This window comes from Danio rerio, chromosome 19, assembly GCF_052040795.2.
Source record: "Danio rerio strain M-AB ecotype USA chromosome 19, GRCz13ab, whole genome shotgun sequence".
Taxonomy (NCBI): Eukaryota; Metazoa; Chordata; class Actinopteri; order Cypriniformes; family Danionidae; genus Danio; species Danio rerio.
Window position 1 is genome coordinate 2,085,315 of NC_141039.2, and position 13,743 is coordinate 2,099,057.

General features: G+C 35.4%; 1 protein-coding gene across 9 annotated transcripts in view; it reads left to right on the forward strand.

Annotated features, from left to right (window-relative positions):
* The first annotated feature begins 118 nt into the window (after positions 1–118).
* dennd3a (DENN/MADD domain containing 3a) overlaps positions 119–13,743 on the forward strand; it is a 400,395-nt gene continuing 386,770 nt past the window's right edge. For 5 of the 9 annotated variants that reach the window (XR_015945288.1, XR_015516271.2, XR_015516272.2 and 2 more), the window contains exons 1-12: positions 119–404; positions 3,622–3,798; positions 5,697–5,964; positions 7,385–7,500; positions 8,499–8,629; positions 8,717–8,828; positions 10,744–10,863; positions 11,115–11,333; positions 11,705–11,820; positions 12,005–12,160; positions 12,489–12,585; positions 13,583–13,686. Coding sequence is in view for 4 of the 9 variants with exons in the window: in XM_087295153.2 (XP_087151279.2) it covers positions 3,715–3,798; positions 5,697–5,964; positions 7,385–7,500; positions 8,499–8,629; positions 8,717–8,828; positions 10,744–10,863; positions 11,115–11,333; positions 11,705–11,820; positions 12,005–12,160; positions 12,489–12,585; positions 13,583–13,686 (1,523 nt within the window). In the remaining 5 variants the exon portion in view is untranslated. Of the gene's footprint in view, positions 405–3,618; positions 3,799–5,696; positions 5,965–7,384; positions 7,501–8,498; positions 8,630–8,716; positions 8,829–10,743; positions 10,864–11,114; positions 11,334–11,704; positions 11,821–12,004; positions 12,161–12,488; positions 12,586–13,582; positions 13,687–13,743 lie in introns of all 9 variants that reach the window. The other 4 variants (XR_015516273.2, XR_015516274.2, XM_087295154.2 and 1 more) reach the window with 1 other exon arrangement.

Here is a 13,743-nt window from a genome sequence, read left to right on the forward strand (position 1 = left end):
ATTGGTCAAAAAGGCGGGAGCTAAGTCATTCGGCGAATCAGTGACTGCGCGACATATTAATATTAATGAGGTATTCTGATTGGACACTTCAAAGGAGTTTCTAAGCAACGACAAAATTGCGTTATTAATGTCAATGAGCCAAGTCTCTTCAACAGTGTAGCTTGCTAGTTTTTTCGCCACCTGTACTGGTTCTGAGTTTTAGTTTGTGGTTTTCATTCGTTCAGAAAGAGTCTGGAGACAAGTCTACAGTGTGTTTATGATCGTAATGAGGATGATACTGTAGCTGAGTGTGATTTATATCAACAAAGCGCTTTATTTGTTCACTTTCAGTCGTAGTTTTCCTCTGGATCAGTGATTGAGAACATAACGTTAGCTTGGAGCCTCAGCAGCGGCGGACACTGAAGGTTTGTTTATTCTCCTCTTCGTTGAGTTGTGATGAGCATTTTGTTGCTCCTGCTGCATTGTTTAGATTTTTTATTCATGGAAAAAGTCATGAAACTTTGATTGAATTGTCCACACAGGACATGTTACATGTGTTTAATCAGTAAAGCAGCTGGTTTATGCGCTTATGAACAACTTGGGCGTTTGTTTTACTTCAGTTTCGTTTGTAAATGTGCTTAAATGACTGTCAGAAAGTGAGAGTTGATGTGAAATAGTGCATGAAATTTCCTATTTTCACACTGATTATTTGCCTTTGTTTAAGTTAGTCTTGTTGAGTTGAGCTGTTGACATTGAACTTTTCCACACTGTTAAGAATTAGGGTGAACGAGTATAAAGAGTGTGGCTAGCGTTATGTGTAACAGTTACATGATTTGTTGTAACGTTAGAAGTCTCTTATGCACATTTATTTAGTCAAAAAGAGATGTAAAAATGTGAAATGCATATATATTTTTAAATAGCTGTTTTTATTGTGATGTATGTATCAAAATGTAGTTTATTCATTGATTTTTTTGTATCATTATAGTCAAATGATGCTTCAGGAAATTCAAACTGATTATATGATTTTTATTATATTCTAATATACTGTAATAATAAACGAATAATCTCAACCAAGATTTTCAAATGTTTTTATTTGCATAAATTAATTGCATCCAAAGTTCATATTTACAAAATTTATGTATTTATATTTGTAAATATGTACGTATATTTATATATATATATATATATATATATATATATATATATATATATATATATATATATATATATATAAAATATAAATATATATATATATATATATATATATATATATATATGTGTGTGTGTGTGTGTGTGTGTGTGTGTGTGTGTGTGTGTGTGTGTGTTTGTAATAAATATAAATAGTTTGTAAATATTAACTTTTATTTTAGAATTTGGATGCGATCAGTCATAATAATTTTTTACAGCACATGATTATTTTTTCACATCAAGTATACAAATAATTTTAATTGATAATTATTTTTAATATCTTTACTGTATTGTCTTGATAAGTTGAGCTGTTGACATATGGATCGTTAGATTTTCCTCACTATTAAGAATTGAGGTCAAAGGTTAGTTGTTTAAATAGTTAAATATGTGTTTAAATTATGCTATAACTATGTATCGGATCAAAATAAAAAAAAAATATATGATATAAAATTACTTTGTTCTGTTTTAAATGCAGTTTATACATTTGATTCGAAGCAGAATTTCCACAATCATGACAGTCTTCTGTGTCACATGATACTACAGAAATCATTCTGATAGGCTGAATTTGTATACATGTTCAAAAAGGAAATTAATGAATTAATTATATTTAGTAATTTTACTGTATTTCTTTAAAAATAAATGCTTTCTTATAAATCATAAAATACTTCCTTCAAAAACTTTAAATATACACACACACACACACACACACACACATATATATATATATATATATATATATATATATATATATATATATATATATATATATATATATATATATATAATGTAAAAATTCAAAATGTATAATTTATAAAAAAAAAACGTATAATATAAAAATACACTTTCTACCTTTCTACATTTTCATTTTAATGTGCATTCATAGGAGGTTTAAAAATCTGAAACCACAAACTTGTGACTCTTTTTATTGAGCACAAAATATAATGTGATTTAAAAGATGATCATAAAGGTTTAGGAGCAGACAGCGTTGTTTACAGTCTCCTGTAAAACTAACCAGAAAGAGGTATGTGCTGAAGAATGACAAACTCTCCTTGTTTTTTTCTCTATCCCGACTGGTCTGACGTCTTTGTGAAGCTTCAGTCCAGCAGAATGAATGCTGTCTCTGTGTTTATGACTTCAGCCGTCCCTTTGGCTCAGAAATCATGAAAACCAGAGTGTGTGTTGCTCTGGAGTGACTGAAGCATCTATTGTATGAACACACTTACAGTCGACAGTTGATGTTGTGGACTATAAATGCATAGAGCTGTACAAAATGATCATTTCATATTCAGTTCTGGAAAGCAGCAGACATTGACCTACATATTTTTTATGATGCATGTCAGTGGTTCAAGTTTTCTAGCATCAAAGTTAGCATGGGTTAGCATATTTCTGCTCAGCCCCCCTTAAACTTTTGCGATTAGCTCAGAAACTGTACACTAAATTATCGCCTCAGCCCTTTAAATTTGATAAGAAAACAGCGGCAGAATTCGGCTCCTCCTCGTATTTTGTTTTTCACATGATCAGCAAACCACAGCTGTGGACAGCGAGAGAACAAGCCGTGTGTTTATCGATAAATTGTTATAATATCTGCTTATTTGCAGTTCTTTGATATAGATAACCTTGTATCACCTGTATGTCACAGAGGAGCAGTCGGGTTTTCTAGGCGTTCACCTCATCAACACAGTTTTTTCCTCCATTAAAAAATTAAACTCTTAACGAACATTTTGCTATTTTTATGTCAAAATAAATACCAATATTAAACACTTTACAATTCGTGTGGCATTAATAACTATACCATACCATCTTGCACAGAAAGGATTGAACACAGTGACAGAAGCACTTGGAGAATGTACTCGTTATAACTGTCACTGACATCAAGTGTTGTCTAGGATTAACTTCTCGTTATGTTATCTAGTATTAACTTAATAAATTATTTCTTATTTGTTATTATCCTTCAGATCGTGAAATATGTGAATTAGTCTGTAAGTTTAAATATATATATATTTATTTTTATTTTTATCATTTTTTTACCTTATAAGGAGCTGAGCCCCCCTAAAATGAAATTCCTAAAATTGCCCCTGAAAGTAAGTATTTGTGTTTTAAGAGAAGAAACCCAAATAGGTGAGAAAATGAAGAATTTAATTTGTGTGTGTGTGTGTGTGTATGTTAGAGAAAATTATTGACGTTTTTTTTAAAAGGGCACCTATGATGCAAAATCAACATTAGGAAGCTATTTGGCTTCCAACTTACTTTACGTTGTGTATAATGGGGCATATGAAGTCCCCTTTAAAGTCACAGGTGCAGAAACAGCTACAATTACCCAAAATTGACATTTTGGGCAGGGTGTAATGCATGGTTTTTGAGCTGAAACTTCACAGACACATTTTGGAGACACAAAAGACTTATTTTACATCTTAATAAAAGGAGTCCTTTAAGTGTTTCTAATATTTTCAGCAGAATTTGAAGAGCCTCAATGGAGCTGCAGAATGAGGAGTGAAGGCTGTGTGTTTGCTGGATGATCGGTGGTGGACGTGAGCTGGACTGAAGCTGATGGCTGATAATGTGCCGTGTGGTCTGCTGGAGGCCTGTGTGCTGCTTGGAGTGTCAAACGAGCGCCTGAAGGAGCTGTGCCCGGTCAGAACACTGAATACTGCTTATTACAGTATTTTACATTCATTCTATGAAGTAAAAAAGCAAAAAATACACGAGCAAAATCAGTTGAAGTGTTGTTATTGTGTACTGTTGAAGTCAGAATTATTAGCCCCCTATGATTTTTTTTCTTTGTTAAATATTTTCCCAAATGATGTTTGACAGAACAAGGAAATTTTTACAGTATGTCTGATAATATTTTTTCTTCTAGAGGAAGTATTGTTTGTTTTGTTTCAGCTTAGAATAAAATCAGTTATTAATTTTTTAAACGCCATTTTAAGGTCAATATTATTAGCCTCTTTAAGCTATATTGTTTTCTGATAGTTTACAGAACAAACCATCATTATACAATAACTTGCCTAATTACCCTAACCTGCCTAGTTAACCTAATTAACCTAGTGAAGTCTTTAAATGTCACTTTAAGCTGTATAGAAGTGTATTGAAGAATATCTAGTCTAATATTATTTACTGTCATCATGACAAAGATTAAATAAATCAGTTATTAGAGATGAGTTATTAAAACTGTTTTGATTAGAAATGTGTAGAAAAAATCTCTATTAAACAGAAATTGGTGAAAAAAATAAACAGGTCGGCGAATAATTCAGGCAGGCTAATAATTCTGACTTCAACTGTATATGTGCACACAATTTTCTATGTTTGATATGTGTATATATTGTATTTTTATGTTTAATTTATACATTTAAATACACATTATAATATCTGCATAACATTTTATTCTCTAAATAGATTATTTAAATCTAGCATATTGTGTGTGTGTGTGTGTGAGTAATATCACACTCGTAGATATGGCTCTATATTGGCACTGGTTGGGAGGCGTGCATTGGCACGAGTGCCTTAGTGTCCCCCCAGTGACAATATACAGCCATATTGCACTGCTATGAGTGTGATATTGCATTTATACAACAATTCGACAACTTAATCGTGTATATAGAAAAGAAAATCAAACACGGAGAGTCTTTAAAACCCTTTTGTTTGAGGAACTACTTTCTTCCGCCATTCACATCTGCAGCTGACGACAAAACAGCAGGAACTGTCTCTCAAATGTCACGTTAGAGCTAGTGTTTGAATGATTCTCTAGCGTAATGTCTAAAATGATGACAAAACAGCTGATTTTGCTGAGATTTTAAGATAATAAGGCTGAACAACATGAAATGCCATCAGTCTACAGAGATTTCTCAGTATTTCTCTGTTGTAATCTGGATATGACAATAATCAACCCAGAAAAAGCCAAAGCAAACACTAGCAGACTACTGTGGTATAAATACAGCACTACAACATACACAAGAGAGAGATCGACTTAGAATGTCACTTACCTTCTTTTTAATGATTTGATCAGCTTTAATTTGAAATTAACTATGAGTTTATCTCTCCTAATGACTTATTATGGGGTCTTTGTCGCCGTCTTGTGGCGTAACGTCAACAGTCTTTGCTCTGCTTAATGACATGCTGAATCTCCGAAATCATAAATGTTTAAAATGGGCACTATCCTTTTAAATAAACTGCATAGTTGCAAACTAAACAACTATATTCTTACTAAAAACGACTCAAAAGTACATGATGTTGTCCAACAGCTGCAATATTTTTCAAAGTGAGTTTATTGATGTGCTGTCAGTCTATGTTGGCGGAGTAATAAACAAGATGCTGTAGGAGTGCTGTTATTGCAGAATATGGCACGGCTATCAGCCAGTCAGACTCGAGAACCAGACAGAACTGTTGTATATACATTAACTGTATATATAAATAGATTTTTTTACCATAAATTACTATTAGTTCTTAAAACGTATAATGCATTTTGTATTTGCCCTGAGTGAATCTGTATTTGCCGAATGCTAACTTCTCTTGCTTTTTAACTTCTCGTACAGGGTAAAGATGCAGATGTGTTAGTGGAGGCGGAGGTGCTGCAGGTTCACGCTCCACCGTTTATAACAAAGGATCGCTCTTGTAACGGCGGCGTAGACCAGGGCGTGGCTCCGGCCTTTAGCCGAGTCCAGAAGAGACGCTCCTTCAAGAAGAAGAAGAGAGAGCGGCCGGTGTCAACCCTCAGCAACTCCAGTCAAGCCAGTGAATCTGAAGAGCTGAGCGTCCCGCAGAACATTGATCTGATCGCCCTGCCACAGCTCTGCTTTCCTGGTAAAACACACATACACACACACGCCTCGTTCTTACACACTTAATCTGACCGACACGCTCACACAGATGCTTTATCTTTAGTCAGATGCTGTGGTAAACAGTAACTAATTATTAATTTGAATTTTAAATGAATCAAATGATCAGTACAGAGTGAGTCTCCAGTAACTGATTCACTGATTCAAATGATCTGTTCGGAGTTAATCTCCAGTTAATGATTCAATGGTTCAAATAATCTGTTCAAAGTGAGTCTCCTGTAACTGATTCACTAATTCAAATGATCTGTTCGTAGTTTGTCTCCAGTTAATGATTCACTGATTCAAATAATTTGTTCAAAGGGAGTCTCCAGTAACTGATTCACTGATTCAAATTATCTGTTTGGAGTGAGTTAACAGTTAATGACTCAATGATTCAAATAATCTGTTCAGAGTGAAACTCCAGTAAATTATTCACTGATTCAAGTGATCTGTTTGGATTGAGTCTCCAGTAACTGATTCACTGATTCAAATGATCTGTTCGGAGTTAGTCTCCAGTTAATGATTCACTGATTCAAATAACTTGTTCAATGGGAGTCTCCATTAACTGATTCACTGATTCAAGTGATCAGTTCAGAGTGAGTCTCCAGTAAATTATTCACTGATTCAAATTATCTGTTGGGAGTGAGTCTCCAGTTAATGACTCAATAGTTCAAATAATCTGTTCAGAGTGAGTCTCCAGTAAATTGTTCACTGATTCAAGTGATCAGTTCAGAGTTAGTCCCCAGGTAATGATTCACTGATTCAAATAATTTGTTCAAAGGGAGTCTCCAGTAACTGATTGACTGATTCAAATGATCTGTTCGGAGTGAGTCTCCAGTCAAAACTCACTGATTTAAATGTTCTGTTCACAGTGACTCTCCAATAAATTATTCACAGAGTCAAATGATTTGTTCAGAGTGAGTCTCCAGTAATTGATTCACTAATTCAAACAATCTGTTCAGTGTGAAATCTCAGTAAATGATTCACTGATTCACATGATCAATTTAGAGTGAGTCACCAATAAATGATTCACTTATTCAAATGATGATTTTAGAGTAAGTGTTTAATAAATGATTCACTGATTCAATTGATTACTTCAGAGTGATTCTTCAGTAAATGATTCACTTATTTAAATGATACGTTCAGAGTGAGTCTCAGGTAAACAACTTGCTGATTCAAATGATCCTTTCAGAGTGAGACTTCAGTAAACAACTCACTGATTCAAATGAACTGTTCAGAGTGAGACTTTAGTAAACAAGCACTTTAGGTCTTTTATTTAAGTAATATTGAAAAGGAGGAGTTTTTAACTTGACTACTGTGACTTAAATAATGGAGTAATATAGTGTTATGGTAACTGCACTTTTACTCAAGTGTATAATTTGTGTGCTTTGTCCTTTACTGTTCAGATGGGTTGAGAATCACCAATGAGAGCAGGGAAGACTCGTATCACTTCCTGGTGTTCACGGATGTGTTCGGGAATCAGACTCATGGTGTGGTCGCTCAGTACTGCAGACCTGTACAGGTGAGACATCAAAATATGAACTAATAGATTTACTGATCCGAAATGTTTAATAATCAATATGCTTTTTTATTATGAATATAAAGAACAAACATGCATGTAGGGTTGAAATCAAAATTATTACTTAAATTATTACTTTTTCAAATATTTCCCAAATACTGTTTAACAGAGCAGATAAAAATGTCTCGGTATTTTATATATTTTTTGTTCTGAGGAAAGTTTGTTTTCATTTGACAGATCCTTCTGATATGATCATTTGATGATCAAGAAACGTTTCATGCTTCAGAATATTTTTTGGATGTATAATAACTATTTCAGTTTTATTCTTCAGGTGTTGTGTAAAAGTGTTTGCACCCTTACTGATTTCTTATTTCTTGTGGGGTTTTTTTTAACACAACTGCAATGAAATGTTTAAATATTTTCGTTTTGAACCGCTTTTTTTAAGGTCATGCCACTGCGTCTCAATTGGATTCAGGTCAGGACTTTGACTAGGCCACTCCAAAGTCTTCAATTTATTTTTCTTCAGCCATACCAAAGTGGACTTGCTGATGTGCTTTATATCACACCACTGTTAATGAAGTTTCACAGCATTTATTTGACGTTTAGTTGTCGTTTCTGTGTGGAGTTTTTATGTTCTCCTCGTGGGTTTCCTCCGGGTGCTCCAGTTTCCCTCACAGTTCAAACACATGCGCTATAGGGGAATTGATGAACTAAATTGGCTGTAGTGTATAAATGTAAGAGTGTATGGGTGTTTCCCAGTACTGGGTTGCGCCTGGAAGGGCAACAACTGCGAAAAACCTATGCTAGTATAGTTGGCGGTTCATTTCACTGTGGCGACCCCTGATTAAAAGGACTAAGCTGAAGGAAAATGAATGAATGTTTGTCTTGACATAACAAACGTTTAGTTTGTCAATGCATCCTATGCATTCTTGCTGAATAAAAGAATAAAAATAAAAGTATTCAGATATTAATCTGTCTTAATTTGTGTTGTGTTATTGTAGTTCCAGCAAGATAATGTGATTTATGCAAACGGCCATCGAACCAACGAGCACAAGCGTCTGTACACCACATTCAGCATATGTGTGATCTCCAAATATCCCTATTATAACGCCCTCAGAGACTGCCTGTCCTGGTAAGACTGCTGTTTATACTAATCTCTATCCTCAACATGGAGTGACGTGTTTGTTATGCGTGTGAGTTTATTCCTCTGCTGTTGTAGTTTTCTGTTCCAGATGAAGACATCCCGTGTGTCTGACTTTGATGAGCAGGTGAAGGAGTTTTCTGCCAAACTGGCGCTGGTGCCCATCCCTCCATCTGGACCACTGCATGTGGTGAGCCGCTTTATTTAACACTACACAAATCTGCGCAGAAATGTTAGTGATATTATCTGAATGTCAATAAAAGTGTTTGCAAAATGATGGTGTTTTCAGTTCAGTGCACATGCATAGCGAATGCTAACCTTTCTTTGTCTGTGGATCTTTTTTTAAATTATTAAATTATTCACCCTCCCGTGAAATTTTGGTTCTTTCCAAATATTTCCCAAGTGCTGTTTTTTTAATAAGGAATGTCTAATAAGTAATTAATTTTGTCTTCATCATTGATTTGTACAAAATGTTTAGGATACTCCAAATAGTAGGTTAATTATGTGTTAACTCTTTCACTGCGATATTTCAGTCGATTTCTCATTCACCTTTTAAAAACAATGTTATGATTGAAATACATATAATTGTGTTTTATACATGTCAAGTAGTATCTGGTTTGAGGTTAGCATCTGGAGCTAAACCTGGTTTCCGTCACCTTCACCTCTGTTAGCGTCAACCTGGCTACTGTCAACTCTGTTACCATCACAGTCGATTCTGTTACTGTCATGTCAACCCTGTTACTGTCACCATCAACTCTTTTACAGTCATCCCTGTTGCATCAATTCTGTTACTGTCACGTCAAACCTGTTATCATCAACCCGGTTACCGTCACCATCAACTCTGTTACATAAATTCTGTTATCATCACGTCAACTCAGTTACGTCTGTTCTGTTACCATCACCATCAACTTGGTCACCGTCATCATCATCAACTATGTTATGTCAATTCTGTTACTCTTCACCATCAACTCTGTTACCTTAATCGTCAACTCTGTTATGTCAGTTCTGTTACATCAACTTTGTTACCATCACCAACTCTGTTACCATCAACTAGGTTTCCATTAACTCTGTTATCATTGACCCAGTTGTCGTCAACTTTGTTATCATCGCCTCTATTTCGTCAACTTTGTTACCATCAACTCGGTTACGATAACTTTGTTACTATCAATTCGGTTACCGCCAACTTTGTTACCATCGACTCGGTTAAGTCAACTTTGTTACTATCTATTCGGTTACCGTCAACTTTGTTACCATTGACTCGGTTGCATCAACTTTGTTACCATCAACTTTGTTACCATCAACTCGGTTACGTCAATTTTCTTACCATCGACTCGGTTACGTCAACTTTGCTACCATCGATTCGGTTACCATTAACTTTGTTACCATCGACTTTGTTACCATCAACTCGTTTACGTCAACTTTGTTACCGTCAACTTTGTTACCGTCAACTTTGTTACCATCAACTTGTTTAGGTCAACTTTGTTACCGTCAACTTTGTTACCATCAACTCGTTTACGTCAACTTTGTTACCATCAACTCGTTTACGTCAACTTTGTTATCATCAACTCGTTTACGTGAACTTTGTTACCGTCAACTTTGTTACCATCAACTTGTTTAGGTCAACTTTGTTACCATCAACTCGTTTACGTCAACTTTGTTACCATTAACTCATTTACGTCAACTTTGTTACCATCAACTCATTTACGTGAACTTTGTTACCGTCAACTTTGTTACCATCAACTTGTTTAGGTCAACTTTGTTACCATCAACTCGTTTACGTCAACTTTGTTACCATCAACTCGTTTACGTCAACTTTGTTACCATTAACTCATTTACGTCAACTTTGTTACCATCAACTCATTTACGTGAACTTTGTTACCGTCAACTTTGTTACCATCAACTTGTTTAGGTCAACTTTGTTACCATCAACTCGTTTACGTCAACTTTGTTACCATCAACTCGTTTACGTCAACTTTGTTACCATCAACTCGTTTATGTCAAATTGGATACCGTAAACTTTGTTACAATCAACTCGGTTACGTCAACTTTTTTTTAGCTGTGCAATTTCTTTCAGTTGACTCGTTTCCTTGCTGTTTTTTTTTTAGGTGTTTAATCTCAGACCGCTTCAGATTGAGCTTCCCTCCAGACTGGATGTGGATCGACCCGTAATGGACCTCGATCTCCATCTGCCATTTCTGTGCTTTAAACCCAAGCAGATCCTGCAGGTCAGTCCCGCATATAGATATTTTTTTTACACAACAAAGGGACAGTGTAAAGATTTGCATATTAATAAATGACTAAAATAATATAAAAACTGAATAAATAAATATATACTGGCACACATTTACATGAGTAAATTAATAGACTCGATCTGTGGATTCTAGGAATTACTCACGACTGCTTGATATGTTTATATTGATTCAGCACATGTAATACAGTCATAAGGAAGATGAGCCTTGTGTTGTGTTTGTGTCAGATCATCAGCAGTATCCTGATGGAGCAGAGAGTGGTGTTTCTGTCCACAGACTGGGCCAAACTCACGCTGGTGTCCGAGTGCTTCATGATCTTTATTCACCCTCTGCGCTGGCAGCATCCGTTTGTGCCCGTCCTGTCCCGACAGATGCTGGACTTCATCATGGCGCCCACGGCCTACCTGATGGGCTGCCACACGTACCACTTCCAGGAGGTGGCAGAGGTACAAAACACTGCATATAGCAATGGGTTTATTGTAGACAGAGACCCTTCACTCAACTTAAAATTCATCATGTATTCACTGTTTTAGAGTTGCCAAACCTATTTGAGTTTCTTTCTTCTGTTAAAGATATTTTGAAGAATGTTGGAAACCGGTTACCATTGACTTCCATTGTATATGTTTTACCTACTATGGAAGTCAATGGGTACAGGTTTCTGTAAAAAATGTCTTCTTTGGTGTTTAATAGAACAGAAGCCTCAGGTATTGAACAAGTGTGGGGTTCGTAAATGATGTGGTCATTTGCATTTTTTAGATGAACGATCCCTTCAGCTTAATTTCTCAGATATTGACAGTTTTTGTGTGTGTGTTTTCAGGAGATTGAGGATCTGGTGCTGATAGACATTGACCAGGGAACAGTGTCGTCTTCAACATCAGACAGATTTGATCTTCCAGATGTGCCGCTTGCAGCCAGAGATTGTTTTATATTCCGGTAACTGATGCAATATTCCTGTAGAAATTATTGGGATCAGTGCAATTTTTTATTTTTTTAACCCTTTAAAATACTGATTAGGACAAATCCTTTTACTTGTTACTAAGGGTTATTAAAAGCCCTATATTGAACTTACTCTACATGTATAATAGCTAATAATGAGCATGATTGTGTTTCTGTTCAGCTGTGGGGGTCTGCAGCTCCACTATGATCTGGATGTGTGCGGCTCCAGCAGTCAGACTGATGTGAATGATCTGCGAGCTCACAGGAGACTCTGGCAGCGCAAACTCAACTCCAGCATCCTCAACCTCAGCATGGAGCTCATCGTCAACATATTCAGGTCTGAAATATCTCTGTTTATGTATCAAAGACAGTCTGCTAATCTTAATAAATTGATTAATAAATAAAACTCACAAATGTGCAGTAACTAAAAATGAAATCTAAACAAAACCAAATATATATGAAAAATATATATATTAAATAAAATAAAATATATTGAATAAAAGCATGATTGTACAATAAGTAAAATAAAATATGTATATAAATATATATAACACATGTACAATAAGTATAATATACAGTATAATACTTTTACTGGCCTGTATCTGAACACTGATGGTATTTTATGCTCGCTGGTTAATAAACATGTAAAACTGTGTTTTCTGCAGTGAGGTTTGTGATTTCCTGAACTATGAGCATCGAGTTTTCAACAGCGAGGAGTTCCTCAGGTCCAGAGACTCCACCGACTCTGCCTTTTACAGAAAGGTACAGAAATACGCAGATTCAGGTTTACACTCAGCATGTGCTTCTCTAATATATTCATATGTGTGTTTGCGTGTGTGCATTTATTATTTTTGTGTGTGTGTGTGTGTGTGTGTGTGTGTGTGTGTGTGTGTGTGTGTGTGTGTGTGTGTGTGTGCATATTTTGTGTGTTTTTTTTTTCTCCATTTTTGTGTGTGTGTGCTTTTTTGTGTATGTATGTATGTGTGTGTGTGTGTGTTTGTGCGTATGTGTGTGTGTTGCGTGTTTTGTATATTTTGTATTTCTCTCCGTTTTTGTGTGTGTGTGTGCTTTTTTGTGTATGTTTGTGTTTTGTGTGTGTTTGTTTCTGTATGTTTGTGCGTGTGTGTTTTTTGTTTGTGTATTTTGTATTTTGTGTTTTGTGTGTTGCTTTGTGTGTGCATTTTTGTGTGTTGTATATTTTGTATTTCTCTGTTTTTGTGTGTGAGTCCTTTTTTGTGCATGTTTGTGATTTTGTATGTTTTTTGTGTGTCTGTTTTTGTATGTTTGTGCGTGTGTGGTTTTTGTTTGTGTATTTTGTTTATTGTGTGTCGTTTTATGTGTGCATTTTTGTGTTTGTGCATTTTTGTGTGTTGTATATTTTGTATTTCTCTCCGTTTTTGTGTGTGTGTGTGTGTGTGCGCTTGTGTATGTTTGTGTTTTTGTATGTCTGTGTGTGTGCATTTATTTGTGTGCTTTTGTGTGTGTATGTTTCTGAATGTTTGTGCGTGTTTTTTGGGTTGTTTTTTTTTGTGTGTGTGTGTTTTGTGTATTTTTTTGCGTTCGCGTTTTTTTATGTTTGCATTTTTGTGTGTTGAATATTTTGTATTTGTGTTTTTGGGTGTGTATGTGTGTCTTTGTGTATGCAATTTTCTCTGTGTGTTTGGGGGGGGGTTGTGTGCATTTTTTGTGTCTGTGAGATGTGGTTGTGATTAAATATTTGTGTGTGTGTGTGTGTGTGTGTGTGTGTGCGTGCGTGCAGGTTTTAGACACTCATATATTCCACTCGTTTCTGCGGGAGCGTTTGAACAGAAAGAATGACGCATTCACTCGCATGCAGCTCAACATCCGTTCAGAGACTCGCAGGTAATTAAAGTCCTTCCATCTCCTGTTTCCCTTCATTAAAGTGTCTCCGTAATGCCC